The sequence below is a fragment of the Haemaphysalis longicornis genome, unplaced genomic scaffold (genome assembly GCF_048455015.1).
Source record: "Haemaphysalis longicornis isolate Haplotype H1 unplaced genomic scaffold, Haemaphysalis longicornis Haplotype H1 scaffold_7, whole genome shotgun sequence".
NCBI classification, from domain to species: Eukaryota; Metazoa; Arthropoda; class Arachnida; order Ixodida; family Ixodidae; genus Haemaphysalis; species Haemaphysalis longicornis.
The window spans coordinates 91,766,062-91,782,041 of NW_027526422.1; the positions used below are offsets into that span (position 1 = coordinate 91,766,062).

The 15,980-nt window shown below is 46.0% G+C and overlaps 1 protein-coding gene across 1 annotated transcript in view; it reads left to right on the forward strand.

Moving 5' to 3' along the window:
* The window catches only part of Prosbeta1 (proteasome beta1 subunit), a 44,100-nt gene extending 31,052 nt beyond the window's left edge, over positions 1-13,048 (forward strand). Inside the window, exon 6 of the mRNA XM_077678032.1 lies at positions 12,855-13,048. Coding sequence (XP_077534158.1) covers positions 12,855-12,982 — 128 coding nt within the window. The 3' untranslated portion in view covers positions 12,983-13,048. The remainder of the gene's footprint in view (positions 1-12,854) is intronic.
* Positions 13,049-15,980: the final 2,932 nt, after the last annotated feature.

Genomic DNA, 15,980 nt, shown 5'->3' on the forward strand with positions numbered 1-15,980 from the left:
AATGCAATGTTGTGAATACTTTATTTACATACATACACATCAAGGAATGCAGCCAAAAGCATCAAAATGCTCCTGGGGAGTAATTTTTGTTGTAGATCAACAAACTCCAGAAGTTTGTTGATAGCCGACAAGTCAACTATCGTGTAAGTCGGCGCCGATGCCGACGGCTCGGTGTTATCACTGCTACGGAGAGTCCGCAGCTTGCGCTCTGTGCCCGATACAGACGATAAGCCGGCTGTTATCGCCTCGGCTTGCTCATGAAGTCGTTGACGACCGTCAGGAGTCATAAACGTCGTGTCAAGCCGCGTTCGCTGCTGCCGGCCGCTTTCACCAGAATCACTCGAACAGCCGGCAGTCGCGCCGAGGGCCGCCGCTCCGCCGACGGTCGCGTTGAGAGCCGCCGCTTCATCTGCCGCGGGTTGATGGTCGGTTGCGACGCCTGTTGAAGGTTCCCGAAGGCGTTCAGCTTGCTTGCAGCGTACCTTTTTGCGTTTTTTGCCGAATTTGTGAGCGCTGCGGAACTTTCGGTACGGTTTTGCCATGCTTCCCGTCCGACGGCTTTTCCAAAATGGCCGCGTTCAAGTTGAAAAAGATGGCCGCGCCTGATGACTAGGGCCAATGAGGAGCGCCCGTTTCACCACGTGACGAGCAGGGACCAATAGTAAAGGCGCATTTGACGTTTTGTTTTGTTCATTTTCCCGGATAACAAAGCGGAGTCTAGCGCGCCGGCCGAGTAGAAAAAAAAGAAGAAAGAAGGCGCTTTCGAACGCTACCAACATGGCGGCTCTACGCCGCGTCGTTCAAGGACGGCGCGCCGCTCAAAATCGGCGTTTTCGACGCCGCTTCGCGTCATTTTACAGCTAGAAACGTACTGTTATTCGTCATTTTCTAAATAACTACGTGGATTTGGGCATCAAAACTTTACCAAGAGGTAGAAAATGACTTCGCGAACGCGAATATCGCTAAATTGAAAAATGGGTTTTTTCGCGATTTTTCGGCTCCAAAGACCCGTGATCCCCCTTAACCGGTAGCGCCCGCGTTTATTTAGTTTGGTTTTTACGATAGTAAGCAAAAAAAAGTGGCAATGCAATGCCACCGCATGCAGGGGAAAAAGCAAGCACAAAAAGAACAGAACTCCCACTGGCGCAGTTTTAGGCAGGGGGCACGCAAGCACTGCGAAGGCGGGAAATTTGAATTGCATTGGACAAACCTCTGTTCCATTCGCAAAAGAGGAGTGAGACAGGGCGGCGAAGAGTGTGATAGGTGGTAGCAATCAGCGGATAACGGCACTACAACCCATTATGGCGAACCACTGCTGTGCACTTCCGGCAGCGTTCACATTGAGTGAAATGACTAATTTTTTGTCACCTCCTTTTGCAAGCTTGGTGCTCCTTTCTACAATGGGAAATTTTCAGGCATGGAAGGCTTGCAGAACACGAGATTCGGGCAAAATTGCTCCACCAGGAAAACATGGCATCACCAATTAAAAAAAATTTTTTTTTGCAAGAATGGTAGCTTGGACGAGTTGGTACAGCATATACTTGTACAAGAAAATGCTTAGCTACAATGGAGACAGCGATATGAGACGTGACACAAAGCGCCACTATCAACTAAAAATTTATTTTGAGATACACCAATGTAAACACTGGCACTATAATTAAACGGTCAAAGAAATGGAGAAATTTGAAATGTACTGTTATGTGGAACCACAGCGCCGTGTTGAGCCTCTCACTCTATTGTCTCCACCATAATTTCGTGCTTTCTTTTTTTTTTTTTTTTTTTTGTAGACACATTGTTTTTCTGTTCATTTCTTTAGTACTGCACACGGCAGCACTAATAAACAGGGGAAAAAATTTATCAAGGCAAAATAATGCCATTTGTCTGAAAGTGCCGGCAATGCTGTTTAGTTAGTTAATCCCTGCTGCGAATTGAGAAATTTCCGGCATGCTCACGAAAAAAAAAAAAAAAAAAAAATAACCTGTCTGTTGTTCATGAGCCACCCAGACTGCAAGCAGATTGTAAAGAAACCAATCTTGCTGCTTAGAATGTTGGGGGTGCAGTTTAGAGGGGATTCATTTGCTCGGCTGTCCCAACGAAATGGCTTACTGTTGAGTGTGAATGCGTACATTCATGCTTGCCAGTTGATTGGTGCATATAGCGGCGTTTTCTGCATTTTGTGCACTGAGGGTGAAAGAAGGGTCATAAGGGAGAGAGACAAAGCTGTTGGGAAAGTTGCTGCATTATGATTGAAAGACAACGACAGTAAAGAAGGACGACGGGACAAGCGCTTGTTCCGTCGTCCTTCTTTTCTGTCGTTGTCCAAGTCTCGCTCTATTTTCAATCATAAGGGAGAGAGAGCAGAGAGGTGATCTGGATGGCAATGAACAGCACAAGGAAGCAGCTTGGTGGTGACACAACACGGGAAGCTCGTGAAGGGAAGGCGTGTTCTCTAGTAACCGCAAAATTTGGTGATGCTCCACTTCGACGGAATCGCATTAATATTTGCAGCATTTCTGCACAAGCATGGTTCGAGGGGTTAGCCGAGGAAATGTATTGCGCAGGGAGACACTTTGTTTTACGCAAGATACCCGCAGTTGGTATTCATTGAGAGCGGCCTGTTCTGGGTGTGTAGTGGCTGATGATGGTGTGGCCCCTTATGTTGAATTCCAGTGGCAGATCAGGAGTGGTCGCTGGGTTACACCACAGAGCTTTTTTCTTCTTCCGATCTCGACTAAAAAGACGATGAAGGGACCTTAGTCTTGGTGCCATTTAAAGGGGCCCTGAAAGGCATTTTGAGCACACTAAATGAACTAGCACAACCGTTAGATTGGGTCGTCAACGTCCTCTGTGCCAAGTATTACTCTTTTACGCGCAACGGAAAGCTCACACTTTTGTTGCAAAGTTTGTCGTTTTTTTCTCACCCTTCCCTTCGTGTTTTTGGACGCCGCCATCTTCACATGTCTACATCATCGATTCCCAGATGTTCGTCATGAGCTAGACATCCTGCTATTGGGCGGCTTTTTCACGCACTTCCGGCAAAGAGATGAGTCGTCTGCTCAGCGTCGGCTCGCCGGCTGATCTGCCAGCGGAGTGCCGGAGTGCTTGGGCATTTTACGACAAACGAAACAAGTGCAAAACAAACGCTTAACCGTTTGTATTGAATGCAACACGGCCATAACACGACATGGATATTCTCTTACCTGAGTACGTTCCATAAAGAAAGCGTTGAAGCCCCGTGGCACTTCTTTCGTGCAATCGCAGAGAATGCCCTGAGCCGAATGCCCGGGTTTGACGCATACATTTTATTCAACTTCAAAACAATCCATAGATGCGTTTCTAACGAACACAACGTCCCAACATGCGTTGAAAGTCTGAACCACGATTGATAGAGGACGGGTTGCCTCCTGCCCGTCGTAAATTCGGTACTCACCTCGCGCGCGGTTTGCGGGGACGAACAGCAAGTCACTTAAGGGGGGACGTGGCTTTCAAAATCAACTTTTTTATTTCTGAGTGGATTTTGATGAAAATTGGCACAGCAACTGGAAATGCTTCTGTGATAACACCATAAAAATTTCAAGATAATATTTTGATAACTTTTTTATTTATTAAATTTTCTTTCTGTTCCGCTTGTACCGAGCTTGAGCGACTTATAAAACACGATAGAAAACTTGTTCGAAGTGCTTTGCATTCCCAAATGAATGGGCGAGGTCGTGACAGTTTTAGAATTTTTTTTTTACAAAACAATATTTTTTAGTTTTCATTTTTTTAGAGGTTAATGTGCAACAGGCATGTCGACTGCGAACGACTATTTGAATAAAAAAGTCACAAAAAACAAATCTGGAAAACCAAAAGTGTCACGACCTGAACTGTTCATCAAGGAATGTAATGCAAGAAACGGAATCAAAATAGACCCAGTGGTCACGAAGAAATCCCTGGTACAAGCGACATAGGTGGCAAAAAAAACTGTTTTGAGAAAACGGCTTCCGAAGTTGCAACATAGGTTTCACTTATCAAAAGTCGCCACGGTTGCAGCCTTTCATGTCCTTTTGAACATGGGGCTTCTGGAAGGCCTTGCCTTGAAATTGGAGTGCCTTTTACAGCCTTTCTCTTTCCAGAAAACATCATTTTCAGCTCCTCCGTGAAGAGTACATACCCCCTTTGCAAACCAAACGGAGGGGAAGATGGGTTTCAATGGGCTTTCAATGCAAAGTAGGTTAGCTGGTTGGCTGTATCGCAGTGGACAACCTCCTTTTGCAGTGTTGTCACCATGGCAACAAGTTAAGCATTTTTTTTACTTAAATTTGAACATTTTTGGCTTTTTTTATGTTTTATCTTGCCTGGCACAGCAACTTAGTACTCATACATGCAGGTGTTCATTGCCAAAAGTTTGCATACCACAAGGATGAAAATGAGCTACTTTGAAGCTTGGTAGAGTATTCTGCATAACTCCCAACTTCAATGCAAGAGCATATTTTTTTACTACTTTTGACATTCAAGGCATCCAATTTTTCTCGCAGCACAGCCAAGTATGCCCTAAGCAATGGTATCAATAATTTCCCTAAAAAAATCACTGTTAAATGCTGCCAAAGTAACGTACATTTTTAACGCACAGAGCATATTTTTATTCCTATATTACTAACTCAAACCTGTTTGCATGAAAATTACAAGTGCACAGGAAAAAAAAAACGTAGCGCAAGAAAGGCGATATGGCTCGCGCGCATCGCAGCGCACGCTTACCGCGACATATCGTACTTTGATTATCCCTGATATGGCTTGTCAGGTCGCTTTTAAGATTAAATCTAACGTCGCAGGCATTAATTACAACTACTGGCATTCAATCGTAACCGGTTGCCCAGTCATGTGATGCTCCAATGCGCGTCGGCTATGCCGTGCGCGCCGCAGCGTTTGACGCGTCGAGTCGTCGACCGTTTCTTTCTCAAGGCTAGCGAGCCCACAGTCAAAACACAGCAATAACTAAGCGTGTAAACATCGCAAATCCGACTAAAAGTTCACTTCACGAACCGCTATCGCAAGCGCGCACACCGCGTCACCCTCCAAGGTCTGGCGACGGTAGAGTCACGCGCACCACGAAGCGTTCGATGACCTCCGCCTTTCGAGCCACACAACTTCCCGTAATCTGGCTCGTTATCTCTGGCATTCCCATCGCGATAACGTGCGTGTTGAATACCACAGATTGAACAGAAACTCGGCCGAGCGAAGCGGCGAAAATGAACTCCATCCGCTCGCTACGCAGCTCAGGCGGCCGCCATCTTGCGTTGCGCCCGCGACATCCAATCAGGAGGGTCAATGTTCTGCGCCCCGACCGGAGGACCAATAGCGCTTCAGCATCTATTTCTAGTTTCGTTTGTGCGTCGTTTCTTTTCTGCCGTTTGTGCGTTTGTGAATAAACGAAGACACAAGAGACGAGCGGAACCGGAAAGACGATCGCTCGGCCGATCTAACCATATCAAAATGGCCGCGCCCGGTGGCACCGTTGCGGAGATAGAGCGCTCCGAAAATTGCCGTTTTTTCGCCCTTTTGCGCTGATAGTTTGTCACCGCGCCTGACAAAAGTATTTTTTTATGCCACTTTGCGACGCTTTTCAGCGTAAAAACTTTGCAGGCGCACAGAATAGGAAACATAGAAGCCGAATATGCGGGTTTCAAAAAAACGATGTTTTGGTCATTTTTCCGAAGTTGAAAGCCGCGTCCCCCCTTAACTCTGGCGCACAAGCCGATGGCATTTAGCCACGCACACTGCACATACCCCATGCGATGTTGAGTCGTACGTCGCTCGAGAAAGATTATCCAGACCATGGTAAGCACTATCCACCCGCAGAAGCACAACGTCGCATTTCATCGCGAAACAAAGGCGTCCACAACACACACATCATCGCCTCCTGTAATGCCAAACGCATCTCGCACTTCCCAATGGGAGTGAGTGGTACGCCTGCAGTGCCCACATGTCGCGAAGTGAGGCCCCAAGCTGAACTGGGATCACGCAACCGTAACTGACTTCTGGAGCGGTTTATGCCTTGTTGCCAAGGCAACCGATGTTTGAGATTGTCAAAGAAATGGCGCTCGCTCCAGCGCTAGAAAGCTCGGAGCCGCGGCGGAGCATGTTTTGCCAACGTTGCCGCTCTCCACCACGCGTCGCCCCAAGCTGAACTGGTCACATGATTGAAGCGTTTTGTGCAGGGGTTCTGTATCGGTTTAATATGACTTTTTCACATGCTGCCGTCAGGAATTACCACCGCCGCAAAATAAGACCCGGCACCAGCGGGGCCACCTCTGATACGGCGCTTTTTGGATAAACAGTGCGCGGTGCATCAAGGGAACGAGCGCACAACCCTCCCCGTGCGGCTGCGAGTTCGCTGCCGATAAAAAGTCATGTGCCGCCAGCAACGTACACCGCGAAAGGGCAAGGCCAGGCCGCCGCATACATGCGGCCAGATTTTTCGTTCGCTTTTCCAGCCTTGAGCGGAGTGCGGGATTCATGGTGTCAACAAAGCTTGCCCGTAGCAGACGACAGTCTGAGCAGCACAATAGCGGAAGTACGTCACCGCTGCGGAGCGCAGCATCATGGGAGGCACGGCTCGCGCGCCATCAACAGCGGAGAGTAAGTCGAAAAGAGGAGGAAACGCGGAGCGACGATAATGCGCGGTTTTTGATTTACGATTTCTCAGCTAATACTCATCGCTTTAACAAAATTCTTGCGGGAGGAGATTGCAAATACATTGCTTTGTTTGGGTACATGTACATCCATGCATCGGCGGAAGGTATTTCAGGACCCCTTTAACTCCGCCTGCGGTGGAGTTTTCTCAGCTGTATCACAAGCAGGAGACAAAAAGAAAGAAAAAGCCAAAGGCGCGTTTATACAGTTAAACCTCGATATAACGAAGTCGTACTTGCGGGCGAAAATTTCGTTAAATCGAGAATTTCGTAAAATCGAGGTTTCGATTTTACAGTTAATTTAACCAGTTATTGAGGTTTCAAAACCTTGCCCATCGCTCAGAAACAACTGCTATGTAGTTACCTCTCCACTTAAAGCGAAATTTGTACTAAAACTGGCCGCGAAAATTGTGTGAATTAAGAGCCTCAACACTTAGGCAATGGAATTCGGATAGCCGACCGTAGTTCGTGTTGTCGTAAAACCGGCGCTTTTTCCGCAACGCCTCATTAAATATGATAGCAGACTAGGTTTTCACTTTTTCTTTTTTCATTTCGGTCACTACTAAACGCCGCTGTTAGTCCATTGAACCCGCGTCCGTGCCCCGTGAACTTCACCCCGGCGAGGTGCTGGTTCAAAGTTACGCCTCTTTTCGTCCGTTTAGTAGTAGGCTTAGCCGCGGCGTTGAGGGGTGCGGCGGGCCAACAGCGGAAGGGTGTCTAGACTTTTTATATGCACAAAGGCTCTGCAGTATGGGCGCGTGATGCAACCACGACACTCGAGATTGAGAATTGAGCGGAGTACACACGGACCGCTTCACTTTGTGGAGCAGCGCTTACGTGCTCCCGCTAAAGTGGAAAGCTTGCATTAAATATCTTCTGGCCAAATTTGATTAAGCAATTACTTGTATGCCCGCTGGGCCCTAAAGAAACCGATTTCTCCGCATCGCAGCTGTCTAATGAACACGTTTTGACCACGTTCGGAGAGCAATTTATTGCCACCAGCACTCGATGTTCAAGCCGTAGTGAAGAAGTCCGTAAGCAGTGCTTGGCGTTTCTTGACCAGGGTGGGCTTTACGTGACGCTCGTATGCTGACAGCGCTAACAAGGCTTGCTCAAACATTCGCGTGCGCCTGCGTGCCTCCGCAGAACGTCGATGGCATCCATCACTTCGGTGGCCGTCGGTCTACCGTCGACAGGCTCTTGTTCGGAACACTTTTCTTTACCTTGGAGTGCTCATGCTGCTTATAAGACTCATCTAATGATGGACGAACAAAATATTAATGTGGTTATCAGCGAGCACAACTTAGGGCAGCAGCACCGTGAGCAAAGACGCGTAGAAAAAAAAAAAAAAAAACACTTGAAGTAGGCTTCGGCAGCCTAAGCATAGAGGGCGCTGGCGTAGGCAACGATGGAGGCGTCAAAATGGTGGCGGCACTATTAAACCGTCCATGACCGCTAGCGGGTTTTGAGCAGCAGCTTTTATCGCTTTTAATTGTTGTCAACCGCATAATTCACCGCTTTTCTTTCATTTTAGCCTTTTATCAGTAGATGTGAGTACTTAATGTTTTCAATGTAGGCTCTGAGAGGCAAAATAAAACGTGCCTCGACCGGAATTTCGTTCTTCCTTTCTCGCCGTGACTTCGTTAAATCGAAAGCGCCGCACAAAATTACTTCGTAAAATCGAGATAAAAATACATGGATTTAGCAAAATTTTGGTAGAAAACTGGAAAAAATTCGTTATATCGCGAATTTCGTTAAATCGAGGTTCGTTATATCGAGGTTCAACTGTATGCCATGTCCATCCAGTTGTCATTGAATTGGAGCTCTCCTCGCTGCTTGATTCCAATTTTCAGCTGCTTTAGTCGCATTTGCGTAGCAATCACGAGTGCGACGCACAGTGTGCAGCATCTATTTTTCCTTCATAGACGTGTAGCCAGAAAAGGAGAATATACTGAAAGCAGACATCAGCGACGTCACGTGAGAGAGAAAAGTGCCCCGTGAGTTCTGGGTCAATTTCATGGGAGCTACTTTAGAGAGAGAAACATCTTTAATGGGCAAGTGAGGTCAGCCAGGCTGGGCGCCTGACTTGCTACACCAAATGGGGGTGAAGGTGGGATGAAAATATATGAAAAGAACTCTCACTCACACATCAATACTCAAACACACAGACGCACACGAAAACCGCACACGCAATCATGCGATATAGCCATTTGTCCGAGTGTTCATGGCTCACTGTCAAGTCCAATGCTCTGGAGGAACGTTAAGAGCGCTTTTGTTGCGTGACTTGCCATGCCGGTTGTAAGCCAGGGCATAAGGAGGTGCCCCGAAGAGATCTGGGCGGACACGGGCAGGCCCACCCACAGAGAGCTTAGCCATGGTACGCTCAAGTTCATAGCGAGGACACGTGCAAAGTACGTGTTTCAGGTCCTCGCGAGCTGTACAGGTAAGGCACAAAGGTGAGGAAGTCTGGCGAAGTTTAAAAAGGAAATGCCTAGTGTAAGCCACATTGAGTCGGATGCGATGCAGGACAGCTTCATCTCGCTTGCGCAGACCGCTTGGCATCCAAAATCGGCACTCTGGGTCTATTATGTGCAACAGAACGTAGGTCTCATTTGGGTTGGTCCACAGCAATCGCTGAGAGCTCTTGGCAACCGATGACACCAGAGTCGCTCCGCCTCGCCTTGTGAAAGGCGCTGGAGTTGATAATTGGGCTGAAATGCGCTGATGCAGCAGCTCTGTCGGCTTCGTTGTTGCCATCCACACCGCAGTGAGATGGAAGCCACTGTAGAACAACGATGTGGTGGTTGTTTATTGCCTGAGTGTGCAGGCCATTGATTTCTTGAGCAAGCTGCTCTTGTGGCAGCACCATGAGGTGCTGAAGGGCTGCCCGACAGTCGGTGAAGATTGCCCATGCCTGAAGTGGAGCAGTTAAAATGTGTTGCAATGCAGCACGCAGGGCCGTAAGTTCAGTGACCGCTACTTTACTTGATCCCCGAACTGACCTCAACTACAACTCTGTGTACCATTGGGACAAGATTTGGTTGCTTCCAATCTGCCATTGGAACGTGTTTGTTCCAAACGGAGAAAAAGTATTGCTCTGAAGGTGCTCCTGATCTGCCAGCAGAATTCAGCATCAGTTTCTCTTCCGAACCTGTTCATTGAAACCAGAATTGAAGTTTCTTGAAAAATCCTGATGGGGACGGCAGCTTGCAGCACCAAATGCGAAGCCATTCTCTAAACTCGAATAGGGTAGTCGAAAATTGCTTTTGTCTGTCAAAATTCATGTTGGCAAAAAATAAATTGCAAATTGGGGTTGTCGTGGCTGCGGCCGGTTACATTTTTCTGAAACCGTTCAAGTTATTCGAAGAACATCATTATTCGCTTCGTGTTCGCGCTTTGTTGCTTTTTCCATTTCTACTGCCAGCCAGTGATGTGGTACGAATCTGGCAAACACAGAAGGAAAGAAGCAAGATTGATTGATTGTAGGGTTTAACGCGCCGACGCAACGCAGGCGATGAGGCGCGCCGTAGTGGAGGGCTCCGGATTAATTTTGACCACCTGGGGATCTTTATCGTGCGCCGAAATCTCGTACACACGGGCGTTTTTGCTTTTCGCCTCCATCAGAAAAGCGACCGCCGCGGCCGGGAATCGAACCCGCGACCTCGTGCTCAGCAGCGCAACGCCTTAGCCACTGAGCTACCGCGGCGGGTAGGAAAGAAGCAAGTGCTTCTTGAGTGCTTTCTGAATTCTCTGGGAGGGGCTATTAAGACAAATATACCGCACTGGCACGCATCAAAATTGTGCATGAAGCCATGGTATTGATTCCCAGCTGTGGTGCCCATTTTTCCGATGAAGGCAGAACACTAATTCGTAAACCATTCCTCCTCCTCCCCCAGTACCGTTAAAAATGGGTCAGCACTCAGAAATATAGGTCTGTTCAAATTTGAAAGAGCTAGCTTTTGGTAACTCGCTCAGCTCCACCCCAGCCACGAAAGACGCTTTTTCAACTGAGGGGAAAAAAAAAAAAAAAAAACCGCTGGAAATTGTGAAAAACGACCAAATTTGGTATTGCAGTGACGTAAAATGAAATGTTGAACTTGGGGTTCAACAACAAGCTTCTCAAAAATGTATCTTGCAGCATGTCTGTTATTTTAACCGCACTTTTTTCACAGTCATTATCTCATGGTTCAATTCCTGATGACTGGCGTATTGCCAAAGTTGTCCCATTTTTCAAATCAGGCGACGGCACATCACCGTTAAACTACCGACCCATTTCATTAACTAATATGATCTGTAAACAGTTAGAACACATCATACACTCCCAAATCATCCAATACCTTGAAAAACACAACATTATTTACAAATATCAGCACGATTTTTGCAGGGGTTACTCATGTGTCACACAGCTCGCCGGTTTTACTCACGACTTAAACTCATCTCTTGACGCTAGTAATCAGGTCGATGCCATTTTTCTGGATTTTTCTAAAGCCTTCGACTGTGTTCCTCACCACCGACTTTTACTCAAACTAAGACGTCTTAATATTCATGCTAATGTTCTTGCATGGATGACAGATTTTCTATCCTCCCAAACTAAGTTTACATCCGTTGACAGCTCAAATTTGTCTTTCGTACAAGTAACGTCCAAGGTGCCCCAGGGCAGCGTGCTTGGCCCTTTGCTCTTTCTAGTTTATATCAATGATTTACCTAATGGCCTAACTTCTAGAGTAAGGCTCTTTGCCGATGATTGCGTAATATATCGTAACATTTCAAATGACACTGACCGCCAGGCTCTTCAGGCTGATCTTGACACAATAAACGCATGGTGTTCTGATTGGCTAATGACCCTTAAACTTTCTAAAACAAAGTGCTTGTCATCCACCCGTTCATCAACTAGAATTTCAGCTACATGTTTCCTAAACAACAATACACTTGAACTGGTTTCTACTTACAAGTACCTTGGAATTCATTTTCAATCAAATTTAACATGGCATAACCATATTAATCAAACGCTCGCATCTACCAACCGTACACCAGGCGTAATAAAACATAACCTAAAGCAGGCACCATCACACATTAGAAAACTTGCATACCTCACTCTCATTCGCCCAAAAATTTAATATGCATCTGCCATCTGGGATCCAAGTAATTATACGTGATATTGAATCCCTGCAAAACTGGGCTGTTCATTTTATTTTTTCTGATTATTCACCATACGCAAGCGTCACAGCACTGAAAAATCGGGCCGAGTTAATTTCATTATCCCTTTGCCGTCGACATGCTCGCCTAACACTTTTTCGTAAATTTTATCACCATGAGCGCCTTCGCGACGACTTCTTTCACTCACCCACTGTTACATTTCCACGGCGCGATCATTCTTGTAAAGTAAAGCACATCACTTGCCATTCGTTTGCGTTCGCACACTCATTCATTCCACGCACAATAGAATGGAATAACCTAACACAGCACATTGCCACAGAAGCTAACATAACAAAATTTCGAGACTTTTTTTTAAAAATGAAGTGACCTAATTCTGTTCTTGCTTGTGTATATTGACCTTTTTAGTATTATTTTTTTATTTTTTGTTATCTGCCTGCCTTGTAGTTACATTTTTTGGAGAGAGAGAGAGGGAACAACTTTATTGTGTGGGTGTCCTCAACAAACAGGGTCACGAAAGACAACGTCGCTTACAGTAATCGGCCAGCTTAAAGAAAAGCATGGTGCGGCCAGTGCCAACAGCAGTATGCATCAATACTTTTACGCTTACGTGTATTTTTGCAACTCTCATTGTTTACCAGAGCTTTCTTACTGCTGTAAGATGAATACACATTACATTTAAGCATAACTAGCTCACTTGCTGAGCTTATAAGTAAGCCCTGCCTAATTTGCACTCGCTTTTGCCAGCCTCAGCCAATCACAGAGCTAGCTGGTATGACATAATAGGTTCTGTTGTGGGAAATGAGCTAGTAGGTCGCATGGCCATACCCTTTTCGTCCTGATTGTGTAGCTTATCTGAGTGAAGTGTGCTTTAAAAGTGGTGCCAGTATGATTCTAACGAGGCAATCTTTCGAATGAACCGAACTTGTGTTTTGTCTGCATGGCCCCTGTAAGTTTGTAAGCGATTATCTCGTGTCGCAGTTGGCTCACCCGCGGTGTTGTGGTCTCCTTTCCGTCTCTCTCTTGCAGGTGTTGCCCTGGCCATCGCCCGAGACGGCAGCAGCGGAGGCGTCATCCGACTGGCGGTGATCACCAAGGACGGGGTGGAGAGGATGGTGCTCACGGGTGACAAGATCCCACAGTTCTACCAGGGCTGAACTAGCCTCAGCCATTGTGTCACGTCTTCTTGGTGGCTACAATAAACTGGCACTTTGCTTTTTGTCTCTGCGGCGAGCTTTATCCCTTGCTCTGCACTGATGTGGATGTGTGCCACTTGGGAAATGCCAATTTCCGTAAGCAGCGAAGTGATTTCAGTGAATTGGTGAGGGCTTAAATCAATGATTCTCAAATGGGGGTCCGCGGACCACTGGGGGTCTGCGAGAGCATTTGAGGGGTCCGCGAAGCCTACCTCAAAGCTTTTACTCAAAGCTTTTCTCGATTTTGCCAGCACTTTCTTGCAATGCAAAAAATGTAGCTTTGTCGCATTACATGTACGTTTAGTTTCTCCGCGTAGCACCTATTTTAACAACTGCTTTTTGCACGACAAGCCAGCTATGAGAAAGAAAAAAGCATACACAGAAGAGGCAATATATAGGTGTTTAGAAGAATTTTAGATTCAAGACCAGATTGTTTAACATGGTGCGCATCGTCATTAGCGTCAACCATAAAAGGCGGGCATCGAATAAGTGTGTGGGCTACGTAAGCTGCAAGTAGAAATTGTTTGACATTATGACACCAAACAACATATGCTCCATCGTGGGGTCCCCCATCACTTTAGCAAGCCCAAAAGGGGTCCCCGGGGCAGTCATGGCTGAGAACCACTGGCTTAAATGCAAAAAGGAGTGAGCTTGATGCTGTTTTCTTAGGGTTAGCCACCTTAAACACGGCATTCACATTTGTGGAATAGAAATATACTTTATAAAGGTGAGTTGGAAGCAGAATTACAGCGGCATCTAACCATAAAATTTTGGCTGAGATCTCGCACAAAGGCAGAAACAAATGTGGTGAAAATATGAATAGATTGCATTTGCTGCCCTGAAACTTTTCCACAAGCACCGAAAATGAGAGGCAAGCAAATCTTTTGGTCCACAACCAGAGCTGTTCCAGATGCTGCAGTCTTAGGGGGTGATTGGGCATCTCTTGAGATTCTAATATGTTTGGCACAAAGTTACAGTTGTCTGAGAAGGGGATGTTTAATGAGGGGAAAGGCTTGGGCATGGTGGCACACGGTAATCCCGATGAATAAAAGCGTGGACAGGATGAAGGACAAGGCGGAGTGCTCGTGCTCTGATCTCGTCTCTGCCTTATCCTTCGTCCTGTTGATGCTTGTGTCATTGCTGTTTTGGCGAGAACCATTCCAGTGACTTCGACGTCTTCTAGCGACTGCATTTCCTTCTGGTGTGAACCACAAAGAACTTTTCTTGATGGCCTGTCTAAAGGAGTTTGCAGTGCATGTTCTTAGATACTGACCCCACTGGTACAACCAACTTGGCATTGTCTGCTGCGCTCAAGAAATGATTAACCAACTTAAAATACGCCATTCTTGTTCCGCAGCGGAGGCAACGTTCCCACATTTCAAACTCGCATGACGGGCTCCTCAGCATCTTTATCAACGTGTCAGTTCCCTCGTACAGTAAAGCCTCATTACAAGAGACACTCGAGGGACCTGGGAAGCACGTCTGAAGTAGCTAACATGGCGAACATGAAAACCAACCGAACCGTTTCTATTCGGATGTCTCTTATGACCAAGTGTCTCTCGTAATGGGGTTTTACTGTATACCTTTGAAGATGAATAGCACTATGCTGTTCAAAGTTTGATCAGACTGCTTTCGCCTGGAAAGGACAAAAAATACCAGGAGCATCTTATGTGTGTGTACTGCCAGCTGGTACTCCAAAAGAACAGACTGCTGAGAAGCAGACAGATTCGCGTATGCAGTCCGTTCAAATTGAATCCTGTGGCTTTCACCCTGCCGGTTTTTTGTAAGAATCAGTGACGTACTTCAGAGAAGCACTTATTTATTCTTTTATTATTTTTTTTTTACTTAAAAGATACCGCAGACAAACTGTCTGCGGTATCTTTGCGGACAAACCGTCCTAGCAGGAGAGGGTTACATCATGTTTCTAACACAAATGTAAAACCTTTCACATGTTGTAGCATGCACGCAGTCGGAAGACAGTGAATTCCATTCGTCCACGGTTCGTACAAAAAATGAGTACTTAATGTGTTATTTTTAGGAACATATGGCCTAACATTTTGTGAGTGATTTAACCTTGATGATCGCTGGGGAGGTGGCAGAAGATACAAATCTTTGTTTAAACCAGATTCGTTATGATACAATTTATAAAAAGAAGCTTAACCTTGCGATTGTTCGCCTGGTTTCAAGTGATTCAAGCCCACATTTCCTTATCATTTCAGAGACTGATGCGAGGCGCTTGAAGTCAGAAAAAATAAATCTGGCGATTGGTCGCTGGATCCCCTTCAGTTTCTCTATCTTTCTTTAAGTATGGATCCCAGACTATTGACGCATGTTCCATCACTGGTCGAAAAAATGTTTTGTAGGCAGAAAGTTTTACTGTCCAGTCACACGCCCCGAGTTTTCTCCTTAATAAGAAACACAGCTTTTTGTAGGCTTTTGCGTAAATTTGATCATGTAAGTGTCCCAACTAAGTTTTGTGTTGATTGTCACATATTTCATGTTCACAAATGCAATGCGTTTATCACCTAAATTATATTTGTATTGAAGAGGGTTTTTGTGTGTTATTCTAAGAGCAGAAGTCTTTGAGTAGTTGATTACCATCTGCCACCTCTCGCACCAGTGAGCAATTTTACACAAGTTTTCATTTAGCAGTAATTGATGCTGAGTGTTGCCAACAGTGGTATAAATAACAGTCATGAGCAAACATTTTCACAGTCACACCCGCAGCTAGGTCATCAGCAATATCATTAGTATATATCGGGAACAAGAGTGGCCCTAACACTGACCCCTGGGGAAAAATAACAGTCATGAGCAAACATTTTCACAGTCACACCCGCAGCTAGGTCATCAGCAATATCATTATAGTATATATCGGGAACAAGAGTGGCCCTAACACTGACCCCTGGGGAACTCCTGAAAGTACATCGAAGTTTTGGGATTGACATCTGTTAACTTCTAC